Source organism: Cydia fagiglandana, chromosome 16 (assembly GCF_963556715.1).
Source record: "Cydia fagiglandana chromosome 16, ilCydFagi1.1, whole genome shotgun sequence".
NCBI lineage: Eukaryota > Metazoa > Arthropoda > Insecta > Lepidoptera > Tortricidae > Cydia > Cydia fagiglandana.
The window spans coordinates 1,283,550-1,308,907 of record NC_085947.1 but is presented as its reverse complement, the minus strand read 5'-3'; the positions used below and the strand labels follow the sequence as shown (position 1 = coordinate 1,308,907).

Below are 25,358 nucleotides of genomic sequence, written 5' to 3'. Positions count from 1 at the left end.
TTGGTAGCCACTTTAGTTTTGGACGTATTAAGTTGTAATCCTATATTTCCACTGACTTGGCTTAGTTCTAAGATCATTTCTTCGAGCTCTTTAGATGATTTTGCGAAAAGGACGATATAAGTATTGCGCCTAATAAAAGGCCTAATTGAATTTGACGGCCTCCTAGCCTAGTAGCTGCTAGTAGGTACCTACAGATGTAGCGCATAATAGTTGTTTTCCATCGTATTTTCTCGGAAACGTTAGTACTTATTTGTCATGCCACTTCAGTCAACCTCAGTATTTTTTGTTCCGACTTTCCTAGACCGACTGAAATAGCATAATAATTTTTAAGAAAAAAAAACCGACTTCCATGGGGGCCGATGAAAGATTATTGTAGATGGTATTGGTGTGGATGGTACTGGTATGGATGGTATTAAAGAGTATTGTAGACACTATGTAGAAAAGGAGGTAAAACCACCCACTTTTCTACTAGCATTTCGCATCTGTATAATGGCTCCTCTACAGGATGGGCCAACGCCGGCCACTCCAAGGGACGCAGCCATGCGGTAGAATGAGATAGCAATATCACTTGCTCCCTCTAACGCATAAATGCGTCCCTTGGAGTGGCCGGCGTTGGCCCATCGTGAAGAGGAGCCATGAGGGTCGTAGTTCTAGCCTAACCTAACCCACTCCTCAGATAGCAGTTCGGTTCTGTGCGGATCGCAGTTCGAACCTAATCAAACCCACTTTTCAAGTAGCATTTCGTTTCTGTAAGGCTCGCAGTTCTAACCTAACCTAATCCTTGTTCGGTTCTGTGAGGATCGCAGTTCAAACCTAACCTAACCCACTTAATGGCGCATGCCGTGCGGTGTACGGGGGTTTAAGCGGGAGGGGCTAGTAAGATTGGCATCATCGTACTTTATACCTACATTAATTTTATGGTAGGTAATCATAGTTGTTTATTTAGTTAAGGTATCATAGTGGTTTTCTGGGTCAAGGTCCGGGTCCGAGTCCGGGTCCGAGTCCGGGTCCGAGTCCGGGTCCGAGTCCGGGTCCGAGTCCGGGTCCGTGTCCGGGTCCGAGACCGGGTCCGAGTCCGAATCCGGATCCGAGTCCAGGTCCGGGTCCGAAACGGATCCGGGTCCGAACCGGATCCGGGTCCGAACCGGATCCGGGTATGAGTCCGAGTCCGGGTCCCAGTCCAAGTCAAAATCGAAATTCGTAATCACCAAACGTGTACCATGCGTCATTGAAGAGTTCTGCTCTGGTCATCATCAGCAGTTCCACTTCATCAAATGCGACAGTTTTTAATGTAAATGCTTGATTTTATGATGAAAATACAAAAAAATCTATACGTATGCCTTTAATATTTGAGGAGTTCCCTCGATTCCTTATGGATCCCATCATCAGAACTCGAGCTTGAAAAAAATGTGGCTTAAAAACTTAACTTGCTTAACGAACATAACGAAAAGGAAAAATCGCCAAACGTGAACTATGCGTCGTTTAAGAGTTCTGTTCTGATCATCATCAGCAGTTCCACTTCATCAAATGCAACAGTTTTTAATGAAAATGCTTGATTTTCTGATGTAAATACAAAAATCTCTATACGCATGCCTTTAAGATTTGAGGAGTTCCCTTGATTCCTCATGGATCCCATCATCAGAACTCGAGCTTGACAAAAATTTGGCTTAAAAACTTAACTTGCTTAACAAACATAACGACGAGGACAAATCGCCAACCGTGAACTATGCGTCGTTGAAGAGTTCTGTTCTGATCATCATCAGCAGTTCCACTTCATCAAAAGCAACAGTTTTTAATGAAAATGCTTGATTTTCTGATGTAAATACAAAAATCTCTATACGCATGCCTTTAAGATTTGAGGAGTTCCCTTGATTCCTCATGGATCCCATCATCAGAACTCGAGCTTGACAAAAATGTGGCTTAAAAACTTAACTTGCTTAACAAACATAACGAAGAGGACAAATCGCCAACCGTGAACTATGCGTCGTTAAAGAGTTCCGTTCTGTCGTCAGCAGTCCCACTTCATCAAGAGTTCCGTTCGTCATCAGCAGTTCCACTTCATCAAATGTCACTTTTTTGGGTGTATATGCTTGATTTGTTGATAAAAACCCATAAATCACTATATGTATACCTTTAAGATTTGAGGAGTTCCCTCGATTCCTCATGGATCCCATCATCAGAACTGGGTTTTGATAAAAACGGGACCAATCTGTATGTATATAAATTCAATCAAAAAAAGAATTTTCAAAATCGATCTAGTAATGACGGAGATATGGAGTAACAAACATAAAAAAAAATAAAAAAGAAAATAAAAAAAAACATACAACCGAATTGATAACCTCCTTCTTTGAGATTTGGAAGTCGGTTAAAAACACGTTTGTAAGTTTCCGTAGATCTATATTATACAGGTTGGCTAAAAAATAACTGCATTCCGATTGCCCAGGGAGGTTTTGGGATTATACTGAGTAACTTTTACTATGGGACCAACCCAGAAATCAAGAAAAAAAATTGGCTGTTTAAAAAATTTTTGCTCGTCCATTTTCTATGGGAGGGTAAAATTTTTTTTCGCCATTTCGGCCTTGGTCCCATAGTAAAAGTTACTCAGTATCTTCCCAAAATTTCCCTAACTTAGAGTATTCTGGGAAAATATATAATAAAATAAAATAATCATTCGAAGGTCTTTGTTATACACAAACACACAAAAGGATAGAGAGCGCTTTATCCGCCAACAAACTGTCCTCAGCGGAATTTAAATAAGTAAATATAGAAGGTACCCGAGCGCGAGGAAGGTCGCCCATGAGGTGGATGGACCAAATAAAGGCAGCAATGGATGGCCCCCTGCACGAATGCACTAAACGCGCAGCCGTCAGGGAGGAGTGGAGGCGAGCCGTCAAACGTGTCACAAAGGGAGACTTCCAATGATGACCACGACCGCTCTGTTAAGAGTGACCCGATCAAGAAGAAGAAATAACCTGTAAGTATTTTTTGCGATAAATAAATTAAAAAAATTACACCGCCTGGGCTAGGCTATTAAACTCACACATGATTTATGGACCTCCATACTATTTACATACCACTGATTTAAACTTTCACGATTATTAAACATTATCAAACTGCACAACGGGACTTAATCGCGCGGCTAGAAGATGTTGATGTCAGCTTGAGCCAGTCTTCTCCGAGACCACGGGGACAACGCCGTCCTCGAAACGTCGGAGGTAGGTAAATCTTAAAACTTAAATACGCGATTAAGTCCCGTTGTGCAGTTTGATAAAATTTACATACCATTTCGTTAAACCACCCAAGCTTCAATAAACTCAATAAACCCTAACAAATGCATAATTGTTTTAAATTGCCTCAAACTATAGGGCTTCACACGGGAATCGAACCCGTAATATACGTAATCTGTCGTAATAGGAGTTGGGCAATGTTATGTCTATCATTACATCCTGGCTTTTATTACGAATGCGAAGTAATATTACTCGTGACTCGAGCGCTTGTATGAGCCAGACTTTTTTTTAAATAAACCTATGTCGAAATCCGACGCCGCACCAAGGTGCGAGACGTGGGTGACGTCATCTCCAAGCTTAAATGGAGTTGGGCGGAACATGTTGCTAGGCAGAGTGATGGCAGGTGGACCAAAAGGTTGACGGATTGGTGGCCGCTTTCGGATGAAAGAAGCGCCTGGCGCCCGTTAGCTCGTTGGGTGGATGACATTCGGAAAATTGCGAGGCATTTTTGGATGAGACTAGCCCAGGACCGGGATAAGTGGCGTACACGAAGAGAGGCCTATGCTCAGCAGTGGGCGACTGAAGGCTAGATGATGATGATGACTACGTCGGTCGCATCGCAAACAAGCACACGGTTCATCTGATGGTAAGTAAGCAATCTCCGTAGGTAGCTTATGGGCGTCTGAAAACTCTAACTTTGCGACTCTAAGGGCCCGATCTATGGAAGGTAGAGATGAGGAAAACAATCTTCATGTATTAAAAAGTGTCCCTCAAAAACATTAAATAGGCCGCGCCGCGGCGCCACTGTGCATCGTGAACCAATTATTGACGGTCTTTTAGCCTTGTCGGTAGTGACCCCGCTTATGAAGCAGGAGGTCCCGGGTTCGAATCCCGATAAGAGTATTTATTAGCTTTTTATTATTTGTATTTGTAGGTATTTAATACCAATATATAAATTAATATTGATATACATATGTAAGTTGAAAAAGATAGAGAACAGAAATTGTGATGACCAGCATCACTGGAGGAGGCCTTCACCCTCACAGGAGGGGTTGTTGCAGAATAAATTACAAGAAAAAAATATAATTACTTACTACTTATTACATAACCAAGCATAATAGAACATTGATTTGAGGAATATTAAATATTATTGTAATACTAAACCTAATGTAAATTTAAGTTTATAATATTGTGTTTGTTTTACCGGCGAGAAATAAAGGCTCTTTTTTGTTTTTCGTTTTTAATATTAATATAAAAGTAAAATATAAAAAACACTTACAAAACAAAAAAAAAAAAACACCCGAACACATTTTTATATATGTATATAATGTAGTGGCGGATTTGCAGTCTTTGCCGCCCTAGGCCCCAGGCCCTGTAGCCGCCCCTTTCTCAGCACCCATCATATTGACTACATTTTGAGTTATTTCTTGTTAACATCAGCGAATGTTTTGTCACAATTTGCCTGCATCTGACCCTTGTTCCAGTCTCTAGGTGTTGGTCGAGACTCTTCGCTATGAGACCGTCCGCTGAGACGACTATCGCAACAATGATCGTCGAGTCAACATCCCACATGGCGGTAATCTCGTATATAAAGTATTACTTACCTAAGTATCACTAGTGAGATTGAGTTGGAAATCAAAACCTGAGTGTGCGCGCTGCGCGGTAGTTTTCAGCGAATGCGAGTTCTTAGTTCGGGGCGAACTATTAGTAATTAAGACAATAACTTGGCATTTTTCCTATTCATTTTAGTTTTGGTTTTGGCTGCGGCGTAACGTTTATTTTTATATTTTGCCAGAAAGTGGGCTCGCATAACCACGTACATATCGATAACATTTTTTAATATATGTTTGAAATGGTCGACACATCCAACTTTTATCAATGCTCCTTTTAGTCATTCTTGCGTAATTTCACTGATCGTCTCCATATTGGTTAAAGCTTTGCTTATTACTCTTAACATACATTTCTCTATCATTTTGGTCAGATTGAATAGATCGTCACTAGCATAAATTAACCCGCCGTATAAATCCATTTTATCGATTACGTCGTTTCTCACTAACAGTTTTCCCTCATTAGGACTCATTTGTATGAGTTTTAAACAATTATTGCATTTTACGATTATTCGCAATTTGCGGACGATGTACCCAGCAATGTAAGACTGAACCGCGTCACTGGTTTACAGCCTCGTTGTAATCATGGTCTTCATAACCATGAATCAATGGTTACCAGATCCTTCGCTCCTAGTAAGTTCTTCAGCAAATCCTTGCCGGAAACATTACAACCGGGCGTATTAGGGAAAAACGAGACGCCAATCGGTAAACTTGTGCAAACATTTTGGGATCAGGGTGATCGTTTCCTCCACACGAATATCTCATGACGGAAAAAAATCCGAGACGACTATCGCAACAATGATCGTCGAGTCAACATCCCACGTGGCGGTAATCTCGTATATAAAGTATTAGTAGGTATCACTAGTGAGATTGAGTTGGAAATCAAAACCTGAGTGTGCGCAGTAGTTTTCAGCGAATACGAGTTCTTAGTTCGGGGCGAACTACTAGTAATTAAGACAATAACTTGGCATTTTTCCTGTTCATTTTAGTTTTGGTTTTGGCTGCGTCGTAACGTTTATTTTCATATTTTGCCAGAAAGTGGGCTCGCATAACTACGTACATATCGATAACTTTTTTTGATACTTGTTTGGAATGGTCGGCACATCCAACTTTTATCAATGTTTCTTTTTGTAATTCTTGCGTAATTTCACTGATCGTCTCCATATTGGTTAAAGCTTTGCTTATTGCTCTTAACACACATTTCTCTATAATTTTGGTCAGATTGAATAGATCGTCACTAGCATAAATTAACCCGCCGTATAAATCCATTTTATCGATTACGTCGTTTCTCATTAACATTTTTCCCTCATTGGGACTCATTTGTATGAGTTTCAAACAATTATTGCATTTTACGATTTTTCGCAATTTGCGGACGATGTACCCAGCAATGTAAGACTGCACCGCGTCACTGGTGACAGCCTCGTTGTAGTCATGGTCTTCATAACCATCAATCAATGGTTCACCATTATCTAGTATATGGTCGAGGCTTTCCAGCCACGCTTGCTTAGCCTCGTTTGAACCAGTTACCATATCCTTTGCTCCTAGTAAGTTCTTCAGCAAATCTTTGCCGGAAACGTTACAACCTTTCGGAGGGCGTATTAGGGAAAAACAAGACGCCAATCGCTAAACTTGTGCAAACATTTTGGGATCAGGGTGATCGTTTCCTCCACACGAATATCTCATGACGGAGAAAAATCTCTGAAAACAAGTCAAAATTATTATTCAATAAAAAAATATAGGACCTCGGGTCTCAAACTATCTCCATAATTTTATCTAAATTGGTTCAGCGGTTTAAGCGTAAAGAGGTAACAGACACACTTTTGCATTTATAATAGTACTAATATTTGTATGGCTATGTTCGTTTTTTTAGCATTAGAAAGAAGGTAAGCGATAAAAAACGTCCACAGCCCAAAGTTACGCCTCATTTCAAAAGAATTAAACCCAAAAACACCAGGCAGAAATATATTGATGGGTACATTAAGTATATGGACTAGGTAGGAACTGTATCCTAAAAAAATATGTGCCTCCTGTCATGCTTAACGGAGCTCTCTTAGACAGAGTACAGAGTTTCAAGTACCTAGGGCATATTGTTACTGCGGACCTCAAGGATGATGTGGATATGGAGCGGGAGCGGAGGGCGTTGTGCGTAAGGGCGAACATCTTGGCTCGCAGGTTTGCTCGTTGTAGTAGTGACGTGAAGATAACGCTTTTCAAAGCGTACTGCACGTCGCTGTACACGTGTGGCCTGTGGGCGGACTACACGCAAAGAGCGTACAACGCGCTCCGCGTCCAGTACAATAACGCATTCAGGGCGGTGTTGGGGCTGCCCCGCTACTGTAGCGCTTCGGGCATGTTCGCGGGGGCCCACACGGCCTGTTTCCACGCCACCATGCGCGTGCGCGCAGCTGCGCTGGTGCGGCGCGTGCGGGCCAGCGCCAACACTGTCCTGGCGATGATCGCAGATCGGCTTGACTGTCCTTATATTGTGCACTGTTGCATCAGGCATGTAAGGACAGGTGTAGGTTAGTTTTGTATGTATTGTTGTGTTTTTGTGTATATATTGTATATCATTATTCTTTAATGTGATTTGTAAATTTTTAAATTTTATTGTTAATTTTAGTAGATTATATTTAAATGTAATGTTATTAATGTTGTGTAATCAAAATGCAAATAATGTAAAAATATGAGTATAATTAGCTTGAATTAATGAATTTTAATTTATTTTTTATTTTTAAAAAGGCTTTCTGGACTTTCTCCAAAAGTAAGGCAGCATACATGATGCAGATTCCATACAAGCAGATTCATATTCATTGGATTACATAATTAGTAATTATTAATTACCTCCAACGGATCTTGAGATAGGGTTGCTGTCATCAAATACTTGTAATCACATGCAACATTCAGCATATCCAAAATTTCAAGTGTTGCCCGTAAAGTTACTTTTAATCCAGTTAACGTGCTCCTTGACACAGGTATTTTTTTTTCGAGCTTTTCCCAGTCTGCAAGGAATTCTAAAAATTCCTGGATTGCCTGAAAAAAGTATTTCTTCATTAAGTAAACAAGCTTCAAAGCTATACAATGAAATATTAAGAGGAAAGGGGACGGCCGCTTCTCTACACAAAAGTATAGTCAGTAGTAGACATTTACAGATATTAGTAAGGAGCAAAAAATATATTCCATACAAATTTTTAAATGTTCCTAATTTTTATATTAAACTAAAAATTACAGTATAGGCTGTATAGGTGCCAAGGGATATATTCAGGTTGCGAGGCGGCGGCGGTTCCGGCATATTAACATTAACACATAATATTCACTACCAGCAACGCATAATTATATTAATTCTAATTATAATCGGCATAAAATATTCTTCACTATAAGAGGTATCTACTAACAAAAATACATTAAAAGGTTGGCTACTTCTGGTTTAAGGCACCGTCCGGCCGGTCTTTCTTTATGACGGTCTTCCCTTAAATGTTATATTGAGTAGACGGACTTAGCTGATAGACGGTCTTCTCCGCATTGACCTTAATTTTAATCGCCAACTATTTCTTACCTTTCTTCGTCTGCAATTTTCATTCACGTACAGAGCATCTCTTGGTATACGCGAAGACATAGCTTGTATCAAATTGAATACAAGATCAATAAATTTTTGTGTTGCAGTTGAATCCTTCAATTCCTCGCAATAGGGTTGATAGTGAGCCATGGCGACCGAAATTTCGTGACCAAACACCTGTTTTTATAAGATTAATAATATTAGTTTTGATGAGCCGAAAGTCCTACGAAATAAATCCGGACAATCAATGAAAATTATTGATTTATAAATTCCTTTGGCAATGCTATAATTCGCCTACAAAATGATTATATAATAGTAACGTTCTGGCATCCTCTGTAGGCTGTCAACAAGGCGACCCGCTCGGCCCGGCAATTTTTAGCCTCGCTATACATCCTTTAATTAAGGAACTAAATTCTAAATTGAACATATGTTATTTAGATGACGGGACCCTCGGCGGCGAAGCGACTTCCGTCCTCGAGGATTTAAAAAAAATTAACATAGACCTGAAAGAAATTGGCCTCTAGCGCCCTCCAGACTATGCGCGTGAATCGCGGGCGAAGCCGCGAACGCGAGTGTGGAGTCTAGTTCGCTGATATGCGAAATCGACTCCAGACTCGCGTTCGCGGCTTCGCGCCGCGATTCGCGCACGAGTGTGGAGCGGGCTTCTCACTAAATTTTTCAAAGTGCGAACTTTTTATTACAGATTCCTGTCCCCGGACAAGGACAATACAATCAACCTTTTTAGACAACTCGCCCCTGGCATCAAAATTGTAAACAAAGAATCGCTTCACCTCCTTGGCTGCCCCGTCCTAGACCAATCCTTTGAAAATTTCGTTGACTCAAAAATTCAAAATTTTACAGCGACATCACACCGCCTGGCCAAAATTAATCTACATTCAGCCTATTCCATCATTAAGCATTGTCTTTTCGTTCCAAAATTCACGTATATTCTTCGCGGAACCCATCTTTGGAAACACCCCAATTTGGTCTCAAAATTAGATACATTGGTCGTTGAAACACTCACATCCATCTTTAACATCTCTTTTGACGAAAGGTCTTGGACCCAGGCTAGCCTACCCATTAGGTTTGGGGGCCTGGGCATCCGCAAAATTTCTTGTGTATCCTTACCTGCGTTCTTGTCCTCGGTGCATGGTGCTCAAAGCCTTATAGGGAAAATACTAGGTCCTTCTATTGGATCTATGGAGGCCGCGCACTGCTCCGAGGCCAAGAACGTCTGGTCTATAACCTGTCCCAACACAGACCTGCCTGAAAACCCCTGCTCGCACTTAATAGAGGCTTCTGTTGACCAGAGGGCTGGCCACTATTTCGCCCAGCGTATTAGCATCGCTATACAGCGGGGAAATACGGCCAGCCTTCTGGGCACCTTGCCCGTTGACGGCGATCTGGGGCAAACTTCTTGCTCAAGTTTCTTTTTGTATTATTTTACGTCTTCAATTATACAAATACAGTATATTATAGCGTCGCCTAGTACCCATAGTACAACTTTTGCTTAGTTTGGGGCTAGGTTGACCTGTGTAAAGGCCAGTACACAATGGGCCAGCGTGGGCCAGTCTGGGGGACGCATTTATGCGTTAGAGGGAGCAAGTGATATTGCTATCTCATTCTACCGCATGGCAGCGTCCCTTGGCCTGGCCGGCGCTGGCCCATTGTGTACAGGGGCCTTTAGATGTCCCCTAATATTTATTTATTTAATATGTTTTTGATAAAAAGCCGTAACAGACTACCGCACCATACCGCGACTTTAGTGCGGTGCGGCGCACGTATCGATAGTCGTAAGGTGGTCGCCGTACGTGCGTTAAGAGCCCCCTCCAGACTATGCGAAGCCGCGAACGCGAGTGTGGAGTCCAGAACGCAGACCTGCGAAATCGACTCCACACTCGCGTTCGCGGCTTCGCCCGCGATTCACGCGCATAGTCTGGAGGGGGCTAAGGATGTAGCTATAATTTGGAGCGTGAAAGAGATATTTTAACCGCACCATCAAGGTCGTGGCGCGGTGCGGTAGTCTGTTACGGCTTTAATGCCGGCTACATACGTAACGATAAATCGTTGCGATAAAACTGTGCAGTCCGATTGTCGATTATCGTAACGATTTGTCATACACACGGTTCGATTTATCTGCACAGTCGGACTGCACAGTTTTATCGCAACGATTTATCGTTACGTATGTAGCCGGCATAAGACTTACCGTCCTCTTCAGACGCTTGCATTTATGTACAAGATTTGAAGCGCGCCGTTTAGCTTCTGCCATTTTTTGTAATAGAGTTGAAGTGGAATTACGGTTCTGCAAACGATTTCGTAATATTCGACAAGATTTACATCTTGGGTACTGTTGATTTCTTTCGTAAGTATCATCACCAATAATCACACCTTTACAAAATCTGAAAATTGATGTAATTATTAGATAAATTCGTTTTTATCTTTGATTATTCTCCTGTACCATTGTTTATGTATAAATAGTGCTTTAATCTACAGGTACCTACATAATAAGGGTTCTTAAAATACACATAAAAGTCGAGTTTTAATAGGATAGGTTCGAGAATTAAGACCTATTTAATGTACCGTTACATACAATATTTTTAATGACAAAAATGTTAAATAAAATCAAAGTTAGGCTTACGAGTTATCCTTTTATTTTAAATACAACTGTTACATTATGGTATATATATTCATAAGACGACTGCAAACAGTTGTTTTATCGCCTACACCCATAGTACAAGCTTTGGGGCTAGGTTCCTCGTATTCGAAATGAAAAGTAGAGTGTTTAACTCGGGTGAATGGCATCATTTTAGCCTCGGACTATACTCTCACTGCGTTCATCCCTTGGTTAACAATCTACCAAAACTTACTTATTGTCGTCAATCTGAGTACCAACGCACAAAGGCCATCTTTCAACCGATTTTAAGTAATCGTAGGTGTTGTCATATGAATTAATTTTCTCCTTTAGTGGCAATTGTTCATTATTGGGAAAAATTACCTGCAATTAAATAGCAATTATGTTTCGTTACAAATTCAAATCATGCCAACCGAATTTATTGTTACATTAATAAACACTTACAGTGACAGTTAGATCATCGTTTAAACGTATATGATGTTTAATCTTCTGAGTTTTTGGATCCATTCGCATAAATTCCAGCCCATTAGGATTTTCTGCATGTAGCCAAAAAGGCGGCAACAACGAAAATGCCCGAAACTTACTTTTAAAATTCTCTATTGGATTTATTGTTACATTAGTATCCTGATATTGACTAAACAATGGTTCCGCAAAGTCCTGTTGTATCATTTCATAATCCATTAAATTATTAGAATCATTTTGATCTTCTGATAATTCCTGTTGCTCGGCATTGATTTGTTGTTGCTGCTCGTCCTTAGGTTGATTGGGGTATGGTTCGAAAGATTCCTCTATGTGAATAGTATTGGCTTGGAGTTCATGTTCGGGAATGGGAATAAACTGATGCTCAATCGTGGGCACAGCTTCTTCCTTAAGCGTTTTTCTTTGTGTAGGAATATATTTGAGCTCTCCTTTAATAGTTAACTTTTCGTACATATTTATATTTTCTTCTTTAAAATGAAGATGGCAAATATAATCATTTGCTTTTAATGCAATTCCTAACGACTTTTTCCAACTTTCTAACCGTGCCGGAGTCTGAGAATTAATAGAAAAATGAAGAATTGTTGAAGTGAAATTGTGAATTTTATAAGAAAAATATAAAAATCACAATATAATATTTTATTAAATAACTAGCGACCGGCTTCGCACTATAGTTCGTTTTTTTTAGCATTAGAAATTAGGTAAACAATCTTGATGTGTCTTTTAATTGAAAAACACATTTTAAAAATAAGTTACGGCAAATATGTAACAATTATGAATCTATTACGATCATTTATATTCTTCTGCTTTCATCAGTAATAGTTTTTGAATTTTAAAAAGCGTTTTTCTATTAAAAGACATGTCAAAATCGCTTACCTTCTTGCAAGTTCTTTCTAATGCTAAAAAAAACGAACTATAGTCAACAAATTATATACGTAAACCTTCCTCAAGAATCACTCTATTGATACATGAAAATCGAACTGAAACCGTCCAGTAGTTTGTTTATCGCAAAGATACATTCAAACCCACGAACAGACAGTCGCGGCGGGGGACTTTGTTTTATAAGGTGTAGTGAAAATTACATACTTACCGTTGGTTGGAAAAAAGATACGGATTTCGTAACATTTTTCTGTTTTTTCCTCTTACGCCCACTTTGGCAACTGTTTACGATGCAAACTTTTCCCATTTTTACTATAGAAAATATATCCTATAGCGGTGGATTTGCCCTAAAGCCCCACATTCACACTCCTACCTTGTAGGCCGCCTCGTAGTCCACGTCGTTGGGTAGGATTGTGTATGGGGGTTGCGGACTACGAGTCGTCCTACCGTTTAGCCGTTTGTAGGACGGCTCGTAGTCCGCAACCCCCATACACAATCCTACCCAACGAGGCGGACTACGAGGCGGCCTACAAGGTAGGAGTGTGAATGTGGGGCTTAAGGCCTGGTAAGCCCAGGCCCGAGGTGGCTAGATAACAGAGGTGGCAGTCTATATGATGCGTACTGAGACAGGGGCGGCTAGTTTTACTGCACAAGGAAATCCTAAATTAAATAAATCACTTTATGAAAATTTTTAATAAAATTTCAAAAAACTGACAGCGTACTTCACTCAGTCAATAAGGTCTAAATTCATGTTAGTTCCCGGTGCTACCTACTAGCGCCACCGGAGAGATTTCGAACTATTCTTTATACTGACAGCTGGACACTTTTACAACCGTCTTATCATAAAAGATAGCTCTCCTTTACTTCTACACTCCATAGCCCGATCGATATGGATTAGATGTGTCAGTGTCAAATGTGACGTTTCTTCAAACACTATTGTCACTATTGACACTGGCACATCTAATCCTTCTCTTTTCAAGATCTATTAATGGACGTATCTTAAAGTTCGAATCGGGGAGTAACACTCCGCCCGCCAGGGGTCGAAATCCGGTATTTGCTCCATACAAAAATACCGGTATTATTACGTTCGTTTTCGTTCTTTGGTTTATTATTTCATTTTTAATGGGACAATCTAAAAATACGAAGTTGTTATTGATTGAGTCCTATCTAAAGAGCATAAAATAATTCAAAATATTGGGCTATTTCGGGGGTTTTAAAAAATACCGGTTCCGAGCTTTCGGAACCGGTATTATTCGGGCGGCGCCCGCCCGACCCTCGTTCAACTCTGGCAACCTCACCTTATCGACTCGCTTCTCGCTCGAGTTACGATTGGAATAGCATCTATGCCCTACGATAATAAATAGGGTCTCACTGAGATGGTGATATTGAAATTTACACTAGGGCTACAGGATCCTTATCAATAAGTACTTAGTTATCATATTGTATACCTGTGTAGAGGTTAATGGTAGAATGAACTCAAAGGAGTTTAATATATGTATTTTGATGTTTTTCCATTACTTTGATGATCACTATGTTTCGGCACAAAGCAGGAGTGAAATAAAAGTTTCTTTTTTCGCAAAATTAGTTGATTATATTTAATAACGCTTGTAATTTTCATATGTAACTGGAATTTTGTAATTTCTTTACAGATTCATAAATTTATTTCAATAAATTTTATATTCCAAAATCGCGTCCTACTTAATCTAATGATATGTTTGTATATTTAGGTCAAACACAAAACTGTGTTCACGTCTTTTCTGTAGACATTCCCAAAAGTTAATAGGCTATGAACAGGGGGGCTATCGCGAAAACCAAAAATCGCAAATTGCGGGGATCTTTCTCTCTCACTCCAATGAGGGTACAATTAGAGTGACAGAGAAAAATGCCCGCAATTTGCGAACTTCGATTTTCGCGGTTATAGCCCAGGGCCGTCTTAAACTATGCTGGGGCCCTTGGGCACATATGAATTTAGGGGCCCTTTTTTGAAAGAAAGCGAATTAAACTAACATTTTTCTACGATGATCTTCTATTTTTTATAAGTAGGTAGGTACCTAATCAAATAAAATGTTACTGTCTGTCCTTCGGGGCCCCCTGAGGATGGGGCCCCTGGGCACGGGCCCCGTGTGTCCTTATTGTAAAGATGGTAGCTATAAAGGTCAACTTTATTATAACTCTTATCCACATGAAAAGGTAGTCCTTTTATTTGGATAAGGGCCACTTGCACCTTGCACCATCCCACTAACCCGGGGTTAACCGGTTAAGCCGTTAACCCAGCGTCCAATAGCACTGGTATGGTAGCTCCAGGTTTAACCGGTTAACCCCGGGTTAGTGGGATGGTGCAAGTGGCGATAAGTATGATAAAATCATTACCTAAATGCCCACATCGCAAGCTGCTAACAATTGTTCATTATGCTCTTTTGGGTGGGTATGTCTACAGGAAAGTGAACACAGTTTTGCGACCCATTTAACTTATAAACTTAACAGTAAGTAACAAAATAGTTCCAATAACAAAAAAGAGGCCCCTGCCGCGAACATCAAGGTTCGCAAATTGCTGACATCTTTCTCCGTCATTCACTTTAATGGCTCCTCTACACGATGGGCCAACGCCGGCCACTCCAAGGGACGCAGCCATGCGGTAGAATGCGCTCTAACGCATAAATGCGTCCCTTGGAGTGGCCAGCGTTGGCCCATCGTGTAGAGGAGCCATAAAATTACGCCTTAGAGATGACTCACGGTAAACCGCGCCGGGGCCGGGCCGGAGCTTCCAGCGCTTATTTTTCCATGGAAAGCATCAAACCCGGACACGGCCCCGTCTACGATCATCCTTTACAATACAATACAATACAAATACTCTTTATTGCACACCTCAATAAAAGAAGACAATACAAAAGAAAACAGAAATACAGGCAGAGGTAAACAACAGGCGGTCTTATCGCTAAAAAGCGATCTCTTCCAGACAACCTTTGGGTAGCGGAAATTAATTAATTAATTAATTAGCCCTCTGGGTCCAAAACGATCTGGAAATTATGATTAGGACATTTTACTAAGGTTTTTTTATTATACAGCTCTTAACAAGTAGAAGATTTGAACAGGTACTTACGTATAAAGTAGGGTGACCGGTATATGTAGGTATTCGCCACTAAAATAGAAATTGACCACTCATAACAATAACACTACTTTTCGATTGTTTCTTTCTGACTTCTTAGGAAAGGCCAATTACTATGTGGTGGCCAATAATTATATATAGCAATTTATTCTTAGGTTTATTTTAGTTTATAATTTGTATGTTTAATCTGTTTTATTCTAAAGGTTTTTAATAAAACGTCTGTCATATAGCAATCACCCTAAAAAGGTCCAGAAAGGCTTTAAAGTCAATTTCTTTTAAGATTTCCACAGTACCTAAACATACTTAATTAACAAAATTCGAATAAAGTGTAACCTTAAATTAGCTAATTAATATACTATAATTAATATACTTACCTAGTTTATCTACTCACATTTTTCATTGAAATCTCTTTTACGAAAATTTGTGTAAAAAGGACTGAGGTCTTTGTAACTTTTTTAAGTAGGTAAACGACAATTTTTGCTTGACCAAGTATATTTATAATTTATATAATTTTTATTTATACTTGTACTTCAAATATCTAATCAAAAAATTATGATTTACTTACAGACATTCCCACTGGAGATGCTTATTTACTTAATACTTCGGGGGTACGTATAGGTACTAAAGGTGACATTCGGATGTCAACAACGACGCTGCAACAGTACCTAATGGTAACATTCCATTTCTGATCGCAGCTGCACTACTGGTAATAAACGCGTCGGTGTTATTGTCAATTTTCATAGTAAAATGAACAGTAGTGCAGCTGTCGTTGGAAATGGATTGTCACATTTGTCACCTTAATGTAGCCGCACTTGACATCTGTACGTCACCTTTATTCGCTAATATACAGTACTAAAAATGTAGGGTGACTGCTATAGGTAGTTATTGGCCCGTCTAATAGTAATTGGCCACTCTTAACAAATCAAAGAAACAAGACAATACAAGTCTTATTGGTGGCCAATTACTATGAAGTGGCCAATTACTACGGGGTGGCCAATTAATATAAAGTGACCAATTACTATGAAGTGGCCAATGACTAAAGGAGTCCCCCTACATATATTATTATTATAATAAAAAAGAGCTCTCTTCAAATTATTTTCTTTGCGGAATAATCTCAAAAATAGCAATATTTTCATACGTAGTTAATCTTTAATTGAGCCTACACTTAACTTCATATTAAATTAAGATACAGGTCTTCTTGCGGTCACATAAAGCAGGTCTGTGCTGGAATGCTGGGTCTGTGAAACACTCGCTACTCTCACTAGTGCGAAGTTATCGCTGACAGGAAATACCTGTGGACAAATAGATTTTTTTATCAAGCAGATCAAGTACATCAGTAGATTTATTAAAAAATTGTCCTAGATTTACGGTTAAAAAGGTCAAGGGTCCAATCACGACCCTATAGGGCCCTAACCGCAGGCTTGCGCAATGTATCCGAGCCACTGGGTCAAGGGACGAAGGGCTAGGATCAAAACAACGCCTGATTGAGTGATTGATATGTCCTACCTAGATAGATACAGTGTATGGTATGGGAGTTTTCAAACAAAACTTTATTTGCACGTAGGTAATGATTTCATTACCTATTATTAACAACAATTTAAATATTCTAAATTTCTCCCTGTCTCATGTTTTATTGTTGGTTCCCTTGTATTTTAATGATGGCTGTTATTTTATAGGTCTATAGGTATTCCATTAGCTGATTAACCAACTACTTCAATGTGCCGAACTCTTTGATCTAAAAACGGACGGTTCAAAATCCATTTTAAATCATACATTAACGAAGATAACACTGACAAGAGCTACTATTTTCTAGAACTATTATTAACCTCAAAACTACTAGAAGTTACCTCAAAACTACTTCTATTCTTATTGAGGCGAGGAAAAAATCTCAGAAAGAATGCTTACCGCAAACAAAAGTGTGATCACACCAACAACCATCCCAGCAGCGACATCCCACCAATGATGCCTATGGTCCGTGATCCGAGACAAGGAGCATACAGCTGCGTAACCGATGCAGAAGATCTGGACCAGTGGGACCAAGAGCACCGTCCGGGAAGACCAGGAGAACGCACGGCGTTGGAGGTACCACTGTTGGAAGACAAGTAAGAGAATAAACAGACCGGTAGGTGTGCATCATTTAGGATCACCCCAAACTAGCGTCTCCCTAGCGTCGGCGTCTAGCCAACTTTATGGTTGCTGCTGGACGCAACGTAGCCGCACTGCGCAGCGACGCCATTTTCCATAGCGCTGACAAGACGCTGACGCTAAAAACACGCCAGTGTGTGTCTGTAGACTTTCAAATTAAGCTTAATGATGGTTGCACAAAAGCTCAGTTACTCCGAGGCTGTTGGAAAGAGTTCGCTTATAAAAACACCTCCTGCTATTTCCCATTTATGCTTTATCTATATTTTATGTTTTTTTGCTGTTATTCTTGATCGAGGTGTTCAATAAATTATTTGTAGGTACTTTTAAACGGAGAAAGACGTGTGTCCCGATGGGAGTGGGAAGTAGAAATGCTTCCACCAGAAGTAGGACCTGCTCTCAAAGGCTCAAATGTACTCGACTCTGTATACATACCGCGATAAAGAGTCCGCAGTAGACCGACATAGACGTGTGTCCAGATGGAAGTGGGAAGTAGCATTGCTTCCACCAGAAGTAGGACGTGCTCTCAAAGTTAATAATGTACTCGACCCTGTTTATATACATACCGCGATAAAAAGTCTACAATAGACAGAGAAAGACGTGTGTCCCGATGGGATTGGGAAGTAGCACTGCTTCCACCAGAAGTAGGACGTGCTCTCAAAGGTAATAATGTACTCGCCCCTGATACATACCGCGATAAAAAGTCCACAGTAGACCGACATAGACGTGTGTCCAGATGGGAAGCTATGGTATGAGTCATACTGCTTCCACCAGGAGTAGGACGACGTGCACTCGAAGGTAGAAATGTACTCGCCCCTGTAAAGAAAACATCAATATGATAAGTAGTGCCTACCAATTAAGAAGTGCAGTGGCATTCACAAGTGCGTCGATAGATGTCGACCGTAATGCCTTAATATTACGGTTGAAACATTGACATAAGTTCTCCAATAAGTTAATAGCAAAAAATTCATTTCTTTAATCGCTGATTGTACTTTTCTTTCCGCAGGCAACTAATACTCATCGAGATAATTCTAGCAACCCCAAACACAATTAGTATGCGTTGTTTTTTCACAAAGTTCCCATGGCCTCCATCATCAGCTCAGCTCCTTGTCATCATAATAATGCATTGTCATCCGATTTACATACATATGTACTTATGTAAAATTTCAACTCAATCGGAAATCGGGAAGTGGGTCAAATTTAGCTTCCAAGATTTGACTTAAATGTGTAATTCTCAAACAAAAGGGTACTTATTGTTGGTTGTCAATAAGGCTCTGTTTCCGTATAGCTGTAATTTGAAATAAACCTTATCGCCAACCGACAAAATGGTACCTTTTGGTTGAAAATGTCACAAATAAAACCTTGTAATAATATAGAAATATTAAAGTCCATTGGGTTAATTTTTAAAAACTTACGTGGTACAATTAACTGCAGTATCCGGTTTGCAGAGCTGAAAGAACACCGGCCTCGGCATTCCACTTAGGCCTTTCAAGATCTCAACAACGAGGAGGTTGAAGACGAAGCCGTACATATAGTTCCGGTACAGCAGACCGGTTCTCCTGAGGGCCTCTAGAGGCCGAGAGTGGAGGTAGTCAGAGTCGAGGGCGACGAGTTCTGTGATGAGGAACTGAAAGTGGAAACACTCCTTTATAAATTATACACTAAAATAGATAAAGTAAGAACGGCCTTCAATGCGATGGACCGACCAAGTTAAAGCTCTCACCGGGTCACCTTTAAATCTGTGTATTCGGAATGCAATAAATAGAGAAGCATGGCGGGAAACAGCAAAAAAGGCCGTACAACGACCTCAGTGACCACGACTGCTCTGACAAGAGTATCCAACTAAGAAGAAGAGTTAAAGTAAAGTGTTTCCCGTGCCTGAGATTGACTGATTGCGTTTTCTGCTGTCACTAGGCCACCCAAGACTGGATAAAATTAGAGGCCTCGGTAAACTTTTTCTTTAGTAGGTGCATGTCAACTATTATTCGCGCCTGGGCACGTTATATTAACACATTCCTTTAATAAAACCGATGGCCGATGGGGCAGAAAGGTTCTCGAGTGGCGACCACGTACTGGAAGACGCAGAGTGGGAAGGCTCCAGACTAGATGGACCGATCTGGTTAAAGTCGCGGGAAACCGTTGGTTGAAGGCAGAAAATGACCGTTCGTTGTGGAGATTCTTGGGTGAGGCCTTGGGTGGATGTTTTTCGGCTGAGATGATGAGTAAATTATAAATACTTACGGCTGTTAAAGGCATCAGAAGAATAGTAGACACCAAGACCACATCATTGACGGTGTCTCCGTTGAATGTGTAGCTTAGGCTAGGGTCGTTGCAGAAGAAGCCACTTTTGTAGGAGGGGATGATGCCAGACTCGTAAAGCAGGATCACGGTAATAACTGAAAAAGAAAGTAAATACAATTTTTTACTCCAGCACTTTTATTTATCGATTTAATGACTGCCAGGCCAGTGACAGGCCCGGATTTAGAGACACTAGGCACTTGGTATGGCACTTAGAATTTGGGGGGCCCTGGGCTCATCCCCTCCATCTCAAAACCATTGCTAGGTTGCCTGGGGCCCTAGACCCGGGCCTTGTGGGCAACTTCATAAGAAGCCCAACGCGTAAAGGGCAGAGGCCCTCGTCTACAGGATCATAATAGTGTTGTTAGGAATACTCATACAATATTATGTAACTGTTGAATTTTTTTTAGATGAATTCTAAAGAAGAGATGCTTCCCAGATAGATTTTCGTGCATACCTTAAAAATGTGGGGAAAAAGCAATGTTGTTTGCTATTATTGAAGTTGGCAACCAATTTTGTCCTCTTAGCACAAATAATCTATAGTGTCAATCAAAAAAACTTTGGAGTCATTTGAAGATTTGAATCGTATGTGATTTCATGCTTGCTCTCACACAATTTTGTCAGTGCGTGACGTATATTATCTGCATTACCATTTCCGTTCGGTTAAGTGTTCAAAACAACTTCATCAGTTTCAAGTCTGATTTATTCACGTTAAATAAGCGCAATCATTTTTATAGATAAATCACTTGTCATTTTACAATTTTCAGTCGTTGCCCCCTTCTTAGCCTCGGGTCGGCTTGAGGTCGTACTTTGTGATGTCGTGTCGATGGACTTTTCTTTGTTTCGTATGTTTTGTAGAAGGATTTGATTGTAGATTAGATTACACGAAGATTAAGTGTATTGTTTTTAGGGTTCCGTACCCAAAGGGTAAAACGGGACCCTATTACTAAGACTTCGCTGTCAGTCCGTCCGTCCGTCGCACTCGCACTTGCCCGGTTTTTCGGTAAAGGCGTACCTATACCTACGATTTCTAATCCAGATGTTGTTGGTTTGATTTAAACCCCAACTCATAGCCACATCGAATAATATTTTGTACGACGAAATGCACTAAACACAATTAAGATGGCCACTGACGAGCCTTCCAACAGTCGAAATAGCGTGGCTGCAATCCAAAATTGGTCCGTGAATGTCAAAAACGTAGGTACAATGTTTAATATTAGGATGCCGTCCATTTGGATGAATCCATTGTAACGGCATCCATTTGGAAGACTCGTCAGTGGCCTGCTTTAAAGACGCTCTCATTAAGTGTTTCGTTGTGCAAGATTACCTGTGGGATGGCTCAGCTAAATACCAACTCGCCGCTTTGGACTCAGTGGAGCGCAGAGCCAGGAGGATGATTGGCGACAAGAAGCTGACGGCTAAGCTTCAGTCTTTGGCCCATCGGCGGAAAGTCGCCAGCCTGTCGGTATTCTACAGGTTGCACTTCGGGGAGTGTGCCCAAGAGCTACACGAGCTCATTCCACCGTCCCCATTCTACCATCGGACTTTTAGACGCACGGCCGGTTTCCATCCTTACTTGGTAGATATTCCACCAATTCGCACGAAGCGCTTTGCTTCTACTTTCCTTATGCGCACTGCCAAGGAATGGAATTCCTTGCCGGCGTCTATATTTCCGTGCTCTTATAACCCGGCAACCTTCAAATCAAGAGTGAACAGGCACCTTCTGGGCGAGCTCGCTCCATCGTAGGCCACGTCTACGCCTCGGCTAGTCTGTGGCCATGAGTAAACCCATGCATAATAATAAAAAAAAAAAAGATACAAACTTCTATGAATTATGACGTACTTACTATCAAAATCGCTGCAGACTTTTATTGGTCTAACTCTAGAGTCAACGTGGCATTTGGAACTCAACCCCTCTTTTGCTATATAGTGGTGGTAGTATTGTGATGTGTTTCATGATATTATTTACATTGAAACATAATCACGGGATGTGTCTTCTTCGGCTCATTTCCCAATAGTAATGAAATCAGATCAATTCTCTAAACGTTTTGAAACAAAATAACCTATTTTCACTGCTCTAAAGTGTCGTCATGATGTCACAATTCGCCATCGCCCTCATTTGGCATTGACTTTGAACCCGCGTTCGCAAAATGGCGCATCAATTGGCTAGTCTAGTTCCTGGTTCTTAAAGAAAGGCTGAATTCATTTGGGGGAGGAAAAGCCTTGATTACATGGCCTTTTGATGATTGACATATGGTATAAGTACGACATAAATTTTGCCAAAATACTTCTAGAGGAAGAAGCTAGTTTTACTTTTAAAGGCCACCCCACTCCCCACAAAGTCGGACGGATTTTGATAGCCCACTGTATTGCCCACTGTATGATAATGTAACGTAAATGTCGGTTCTTATTTGTTGACCTTTTAACCGCCGTATACTGATATATACCTAAGGTGCTAACAAATTAGTCACGGATATTTTACAGCTGATAGTACTCGGTTCTCGGAGTACATATAAGTATGAAATATCATGGGTTTATTGTAGGGATGTACCGACTAGTCGCCGACTAGTCGGGAAAGCCGACTATCCGGCCACATTTGTAGTCGGCGATTAGTCGGCGACTAGTCGGCAAAAATGGCCGATTAGTCGGCACTTTATTAGTGAAAGAAAAACGGAAAGAAAGAAACCAACAGTCAATATTTATCATATGTTTTATGTCTATTTTACCAAAATACCTATTCAAGATGTGAAAACTTTTGTTCATATAATTGAGCGTTTAATCGTTATCGTATGGTGGTGGGCTGGTGTTTTCCTCTACAGGTCGATCTCAACTGATTCTCGTGTAATTTCATGGCCAAGTTCTATACTTAAAGGATTTTATTATAATTCAGTTTTTTTTTGTAATGGTGGAGCCATAACCATGGGGAACTATTAATTTTATTGTAAAATTTAGAGACATATAAACAGGCCATGTTGCTCGTAAAGACGTTGACCACAGGGGATAGGTTCTTAACTGGCGACTACGTACGAGAAATAGAGCCTTGGAAATACCTCCTACAAGTTGTACCTGCTCAGGATCGCAAAATAAAAAAACCGGGCAAGTGCGAGTCGGACTCGCGCACGAAGGGTTCCGTACCATAATGCAAAAAAAAACAAAAACAAAAAAAAAGCAAAAAAAAAACGGTCACCCATCCAGGTACTGACCCCTCCCGACGTTGCTTAACTTTGGTCAAAAATCACGTTTGTTGTATGGGAGCCCCATTTAAATCTTTATTTTATTCTGTTTTTAGTATTTGTTCTTATAGCGGCAACAGAAATACATCATCTGTAAAAATTTCAACTGTCTAGCTATCACGGTTCGTGAGATACAGCATGGTGACAGACGGACGGACGGACGGACGGACGGACGGACGGACAGCGAAGTCTTAGTAATAGGGTCCCGTTTTACCCTTTGGGTACGGAACCCTAAAAAAAGACAGAAATTGAACGAGGATTCTTGTGATAGGTCTTTGAACCTGTAGAGAACACCTTTTAGCCAAGCTAATATATGAATAGCGCAACCAAAAGAGCAAAACTATTGTTTTTCACCTGAACTTATACGAAAGTAATGATCTGGCCGACTAGCCGACTAGTCGGCCGACTAATCGGCCATTCGAGCGCCGATTAGTCGGCTAGTCGGCTAGTCGGCCAAATCAATAGTCGGCACATCACTAGTTTATTGAATAAACTATCAATAGTCGGCACATCACTAGTTTATTGAATAAACTAGTGATGTGCCGACTATTGATTTGGCCGACTAGCCGACTAGCCGACTAATCGGCGCTCGAATGGCCGATTAGTCGGCCGACTAGTCGGCTAGTCGGCCAGATCATTACTTTCGTATAAGTTCAGGTGAAAAACAATAGTTTTGCTCTTTTGGTTGCGCTATTCATATATTAGCTTGGCTAAAAGGTGTTCTCTACAGGTTCAAAGACCTATCACAAGAATCCTCGTTCAATTTCTGTCTTTTTTTAGGGTTCCGTACCCAAAGGGTAAAACGGGACCCTATTACTAAGACTTCGCTGTCCGTCCGTCCGTCCGTCCGTCCGTCCGTCCGTCCGTCCGTCCGTCCGTCACCATGCTGTATCTCACGAACCGTGATAGCTAGACAGTTGAAATTTTTACAGATGATGTATTTCTGTTGCCGCTATAAGAACAAATACTAAAAACAGAATAAAATAAAGATTTAAATGGGGCTCCCATACAACAAACGTGATTTTTGACCAAAGTTAAGCAACGTCGGGAGGGGTCAGTACCTGGATGGGTGACCGTTTTTTTTTTTCCTTTTTTTTTGTTTTTGTTTTTTTTTGCATTATGGTACGGAACCCTTCGTGCGCGAGTCCGACTCGCACTTGCCCGGTTTTTTTATTTTGCGATCCTGAGCAGGTACAACTTGTAGGAGGTATTTCCAAGGCTCTATTTCTCGTACGTAGTCGCCAGTTAAGAACCTATCCCCTGTGGTCAACGTCTTTACGAGCAACATGGCCTGTTTATATGTCTCTAAATTTTACAATAAAATTAATAGTTCCCCATGGTTATGGCTCCACCATTACAAAAAAAAACTGAATTATAATAAAATCCTTTAAGTATAGAACTTGGCCATGAAATTACACGAGAATCAGTTGAGATCGACCTGTAGAGGAAAACACCAGCCCACCACCATACGATAACGATTAAACGCTCAATTATATGAACAAAAGTTTTCACATCTTGAATAGGTATTTTGGTAAAATAGACATAAAACATATGATAAATATTGACTGTTGGTTTCTTTCTTTCCGTTTTTCTTTCACTAATAAAGTGCCGACTAATCGGCCATTTTTGCCGACTAGTCGCCGACTAATCGCCGACTACAAATGTGGCCGGATAGTCGGCTTTCCCGACTAGTCGGCGACTAGTCGGTACATCCCTAGTTTATTGTTATGTTTTTTTGGAGAAAACTATGAAACAAATTTGCTACGTTAAAACACCCTGTTAATAAGATAACTAAATGAGACCTCTTTAGACATTCTAGAACCTATTTAGACTTGACGTGACGTGACAGACAGTGTTAAACATCTTGACAGGTACATAATAGGAGTGATTATTTTAAAAATTAATTATAATATTTTTTTTTGTTCGGTAAATGAAAACAAAAAAATATGCAAAAGGTTTCTGAATTACAGTTAAAAATTAATTGTTTTAATGTAATGTATTATCTCTTAAAATATCCGTGACTAATTTGTTAGCACCTTATATAAGACAAACAAAGTTCCGCTCATTTCGCCGCAGACTTTTTTTGTTTATAAATAAGACGAAACTTCGTGTAACTTTGTATCGCCGGCGCGGCGACACGAGCACGCTCCATGAAAAATTCTATGGCGGTTAAAAGGTTAAAGTTCGTTCCAAACGGATCCCTA

At 40.4% G+C, this 25,358-nt stretch overlaps 2 protein-coding genes and 1 long non-coding RNA gene across 5 annotated transcripts in view; all 3 read right to left on the bottom strand.

Moving 5' to 3' along the window:
* Positions 1–4,532: 4,532 nt before the first annotated feature.
* LOC134672141 (uncharacterized) lies at positions 4,533–8,666 on the bottom strand. The gene is made up of 3 exons (XR_010099311.1): positions 8,388–8,666; positions 7,676–7,864; positions 4,533–6,532 (listed from the first exon to the last, which is right to left on the bottom strand). It is a non-coding gene; the product is annotated as an uncharacterized LOC134672141 (long non-coding RNA).
* A 2,477-nt stretch (positions 8,667–11,143) lies between these two features.
* Positions 11,144–12,726, bottom strand: LOC134672140 (uncharacterized). Its single transcript, XM_063530045.1, has 2 exons — positions 11,464–12,726; positions 11,144–11,382 (listed from the first exon to the last, which is right to left on the bottom strand). Exons 1-2 carry the CDS (start codon positions 11,950–11,952, stop codon positions 11,251–11,253), a joined length of 621 nt encoding a protein of 206 aa, XP_063386115.1. The 5' UTR covers positions 11,953–12,726; the 3' UTR covers positions 11,144–11,250.
* A 2,369-nt stretch (positions 12,727–15,095) lies between these two features.
* LOC134671697 (phospholipid phosphatase 1-like) overlaps positions 15,096–25,358 on the bottom strand; it is a 65,867-nt gene continuing 55,604 nt past the window's right edge. For all 3 annotated transcript variants that reach the window (XM_063529527.1, XM_063529528.1, XM_063529529.1), the window contains exons 3-7: positions 19,865–20,019; positions 19,039–19,250; positions 18,316–18,439; positions 17,387–17,569; positions 15,096–16,773 (exon numbers count right to left, since the gene is read on the bottom strand). In XM_063529527.1, coding sequence (XP_063385597.1) covers positions 16,663–16,773; positions 17,387–17,569; positions 18,316–18,439; positions 19,039–19,250; positions 19,865–20,019 — 785 coding nt within the window. In that variant the 3' untranslated portion in view covers positions 15,096–16,662. The remainder of the gene's footprint in view (positions 16,774–17,386; positions 17,570–18,315; positions 18,440–19,038; positions 19,251–19,864; positions 20,020–25,358) is intronic.

What these genes read in the sequence shown, in the direction of transcription:
- LOC134672140 (XM_063530045.1), bottom strand. Translation starts at nt 11,952, where the DNA reads ATGTACGAAAAGTTAACTATTAAAGGAGAGCTCAAATATATTCCTACA. An exon ending in ACGATGATCTAACTGTCACT is followed by an intron (nt 11,383 to 11,463) that starts GTAAGTGTTTAT and finishes ATTTAATTGCAG; the next exon opens with GTAATTTTTCCCAATAATGA.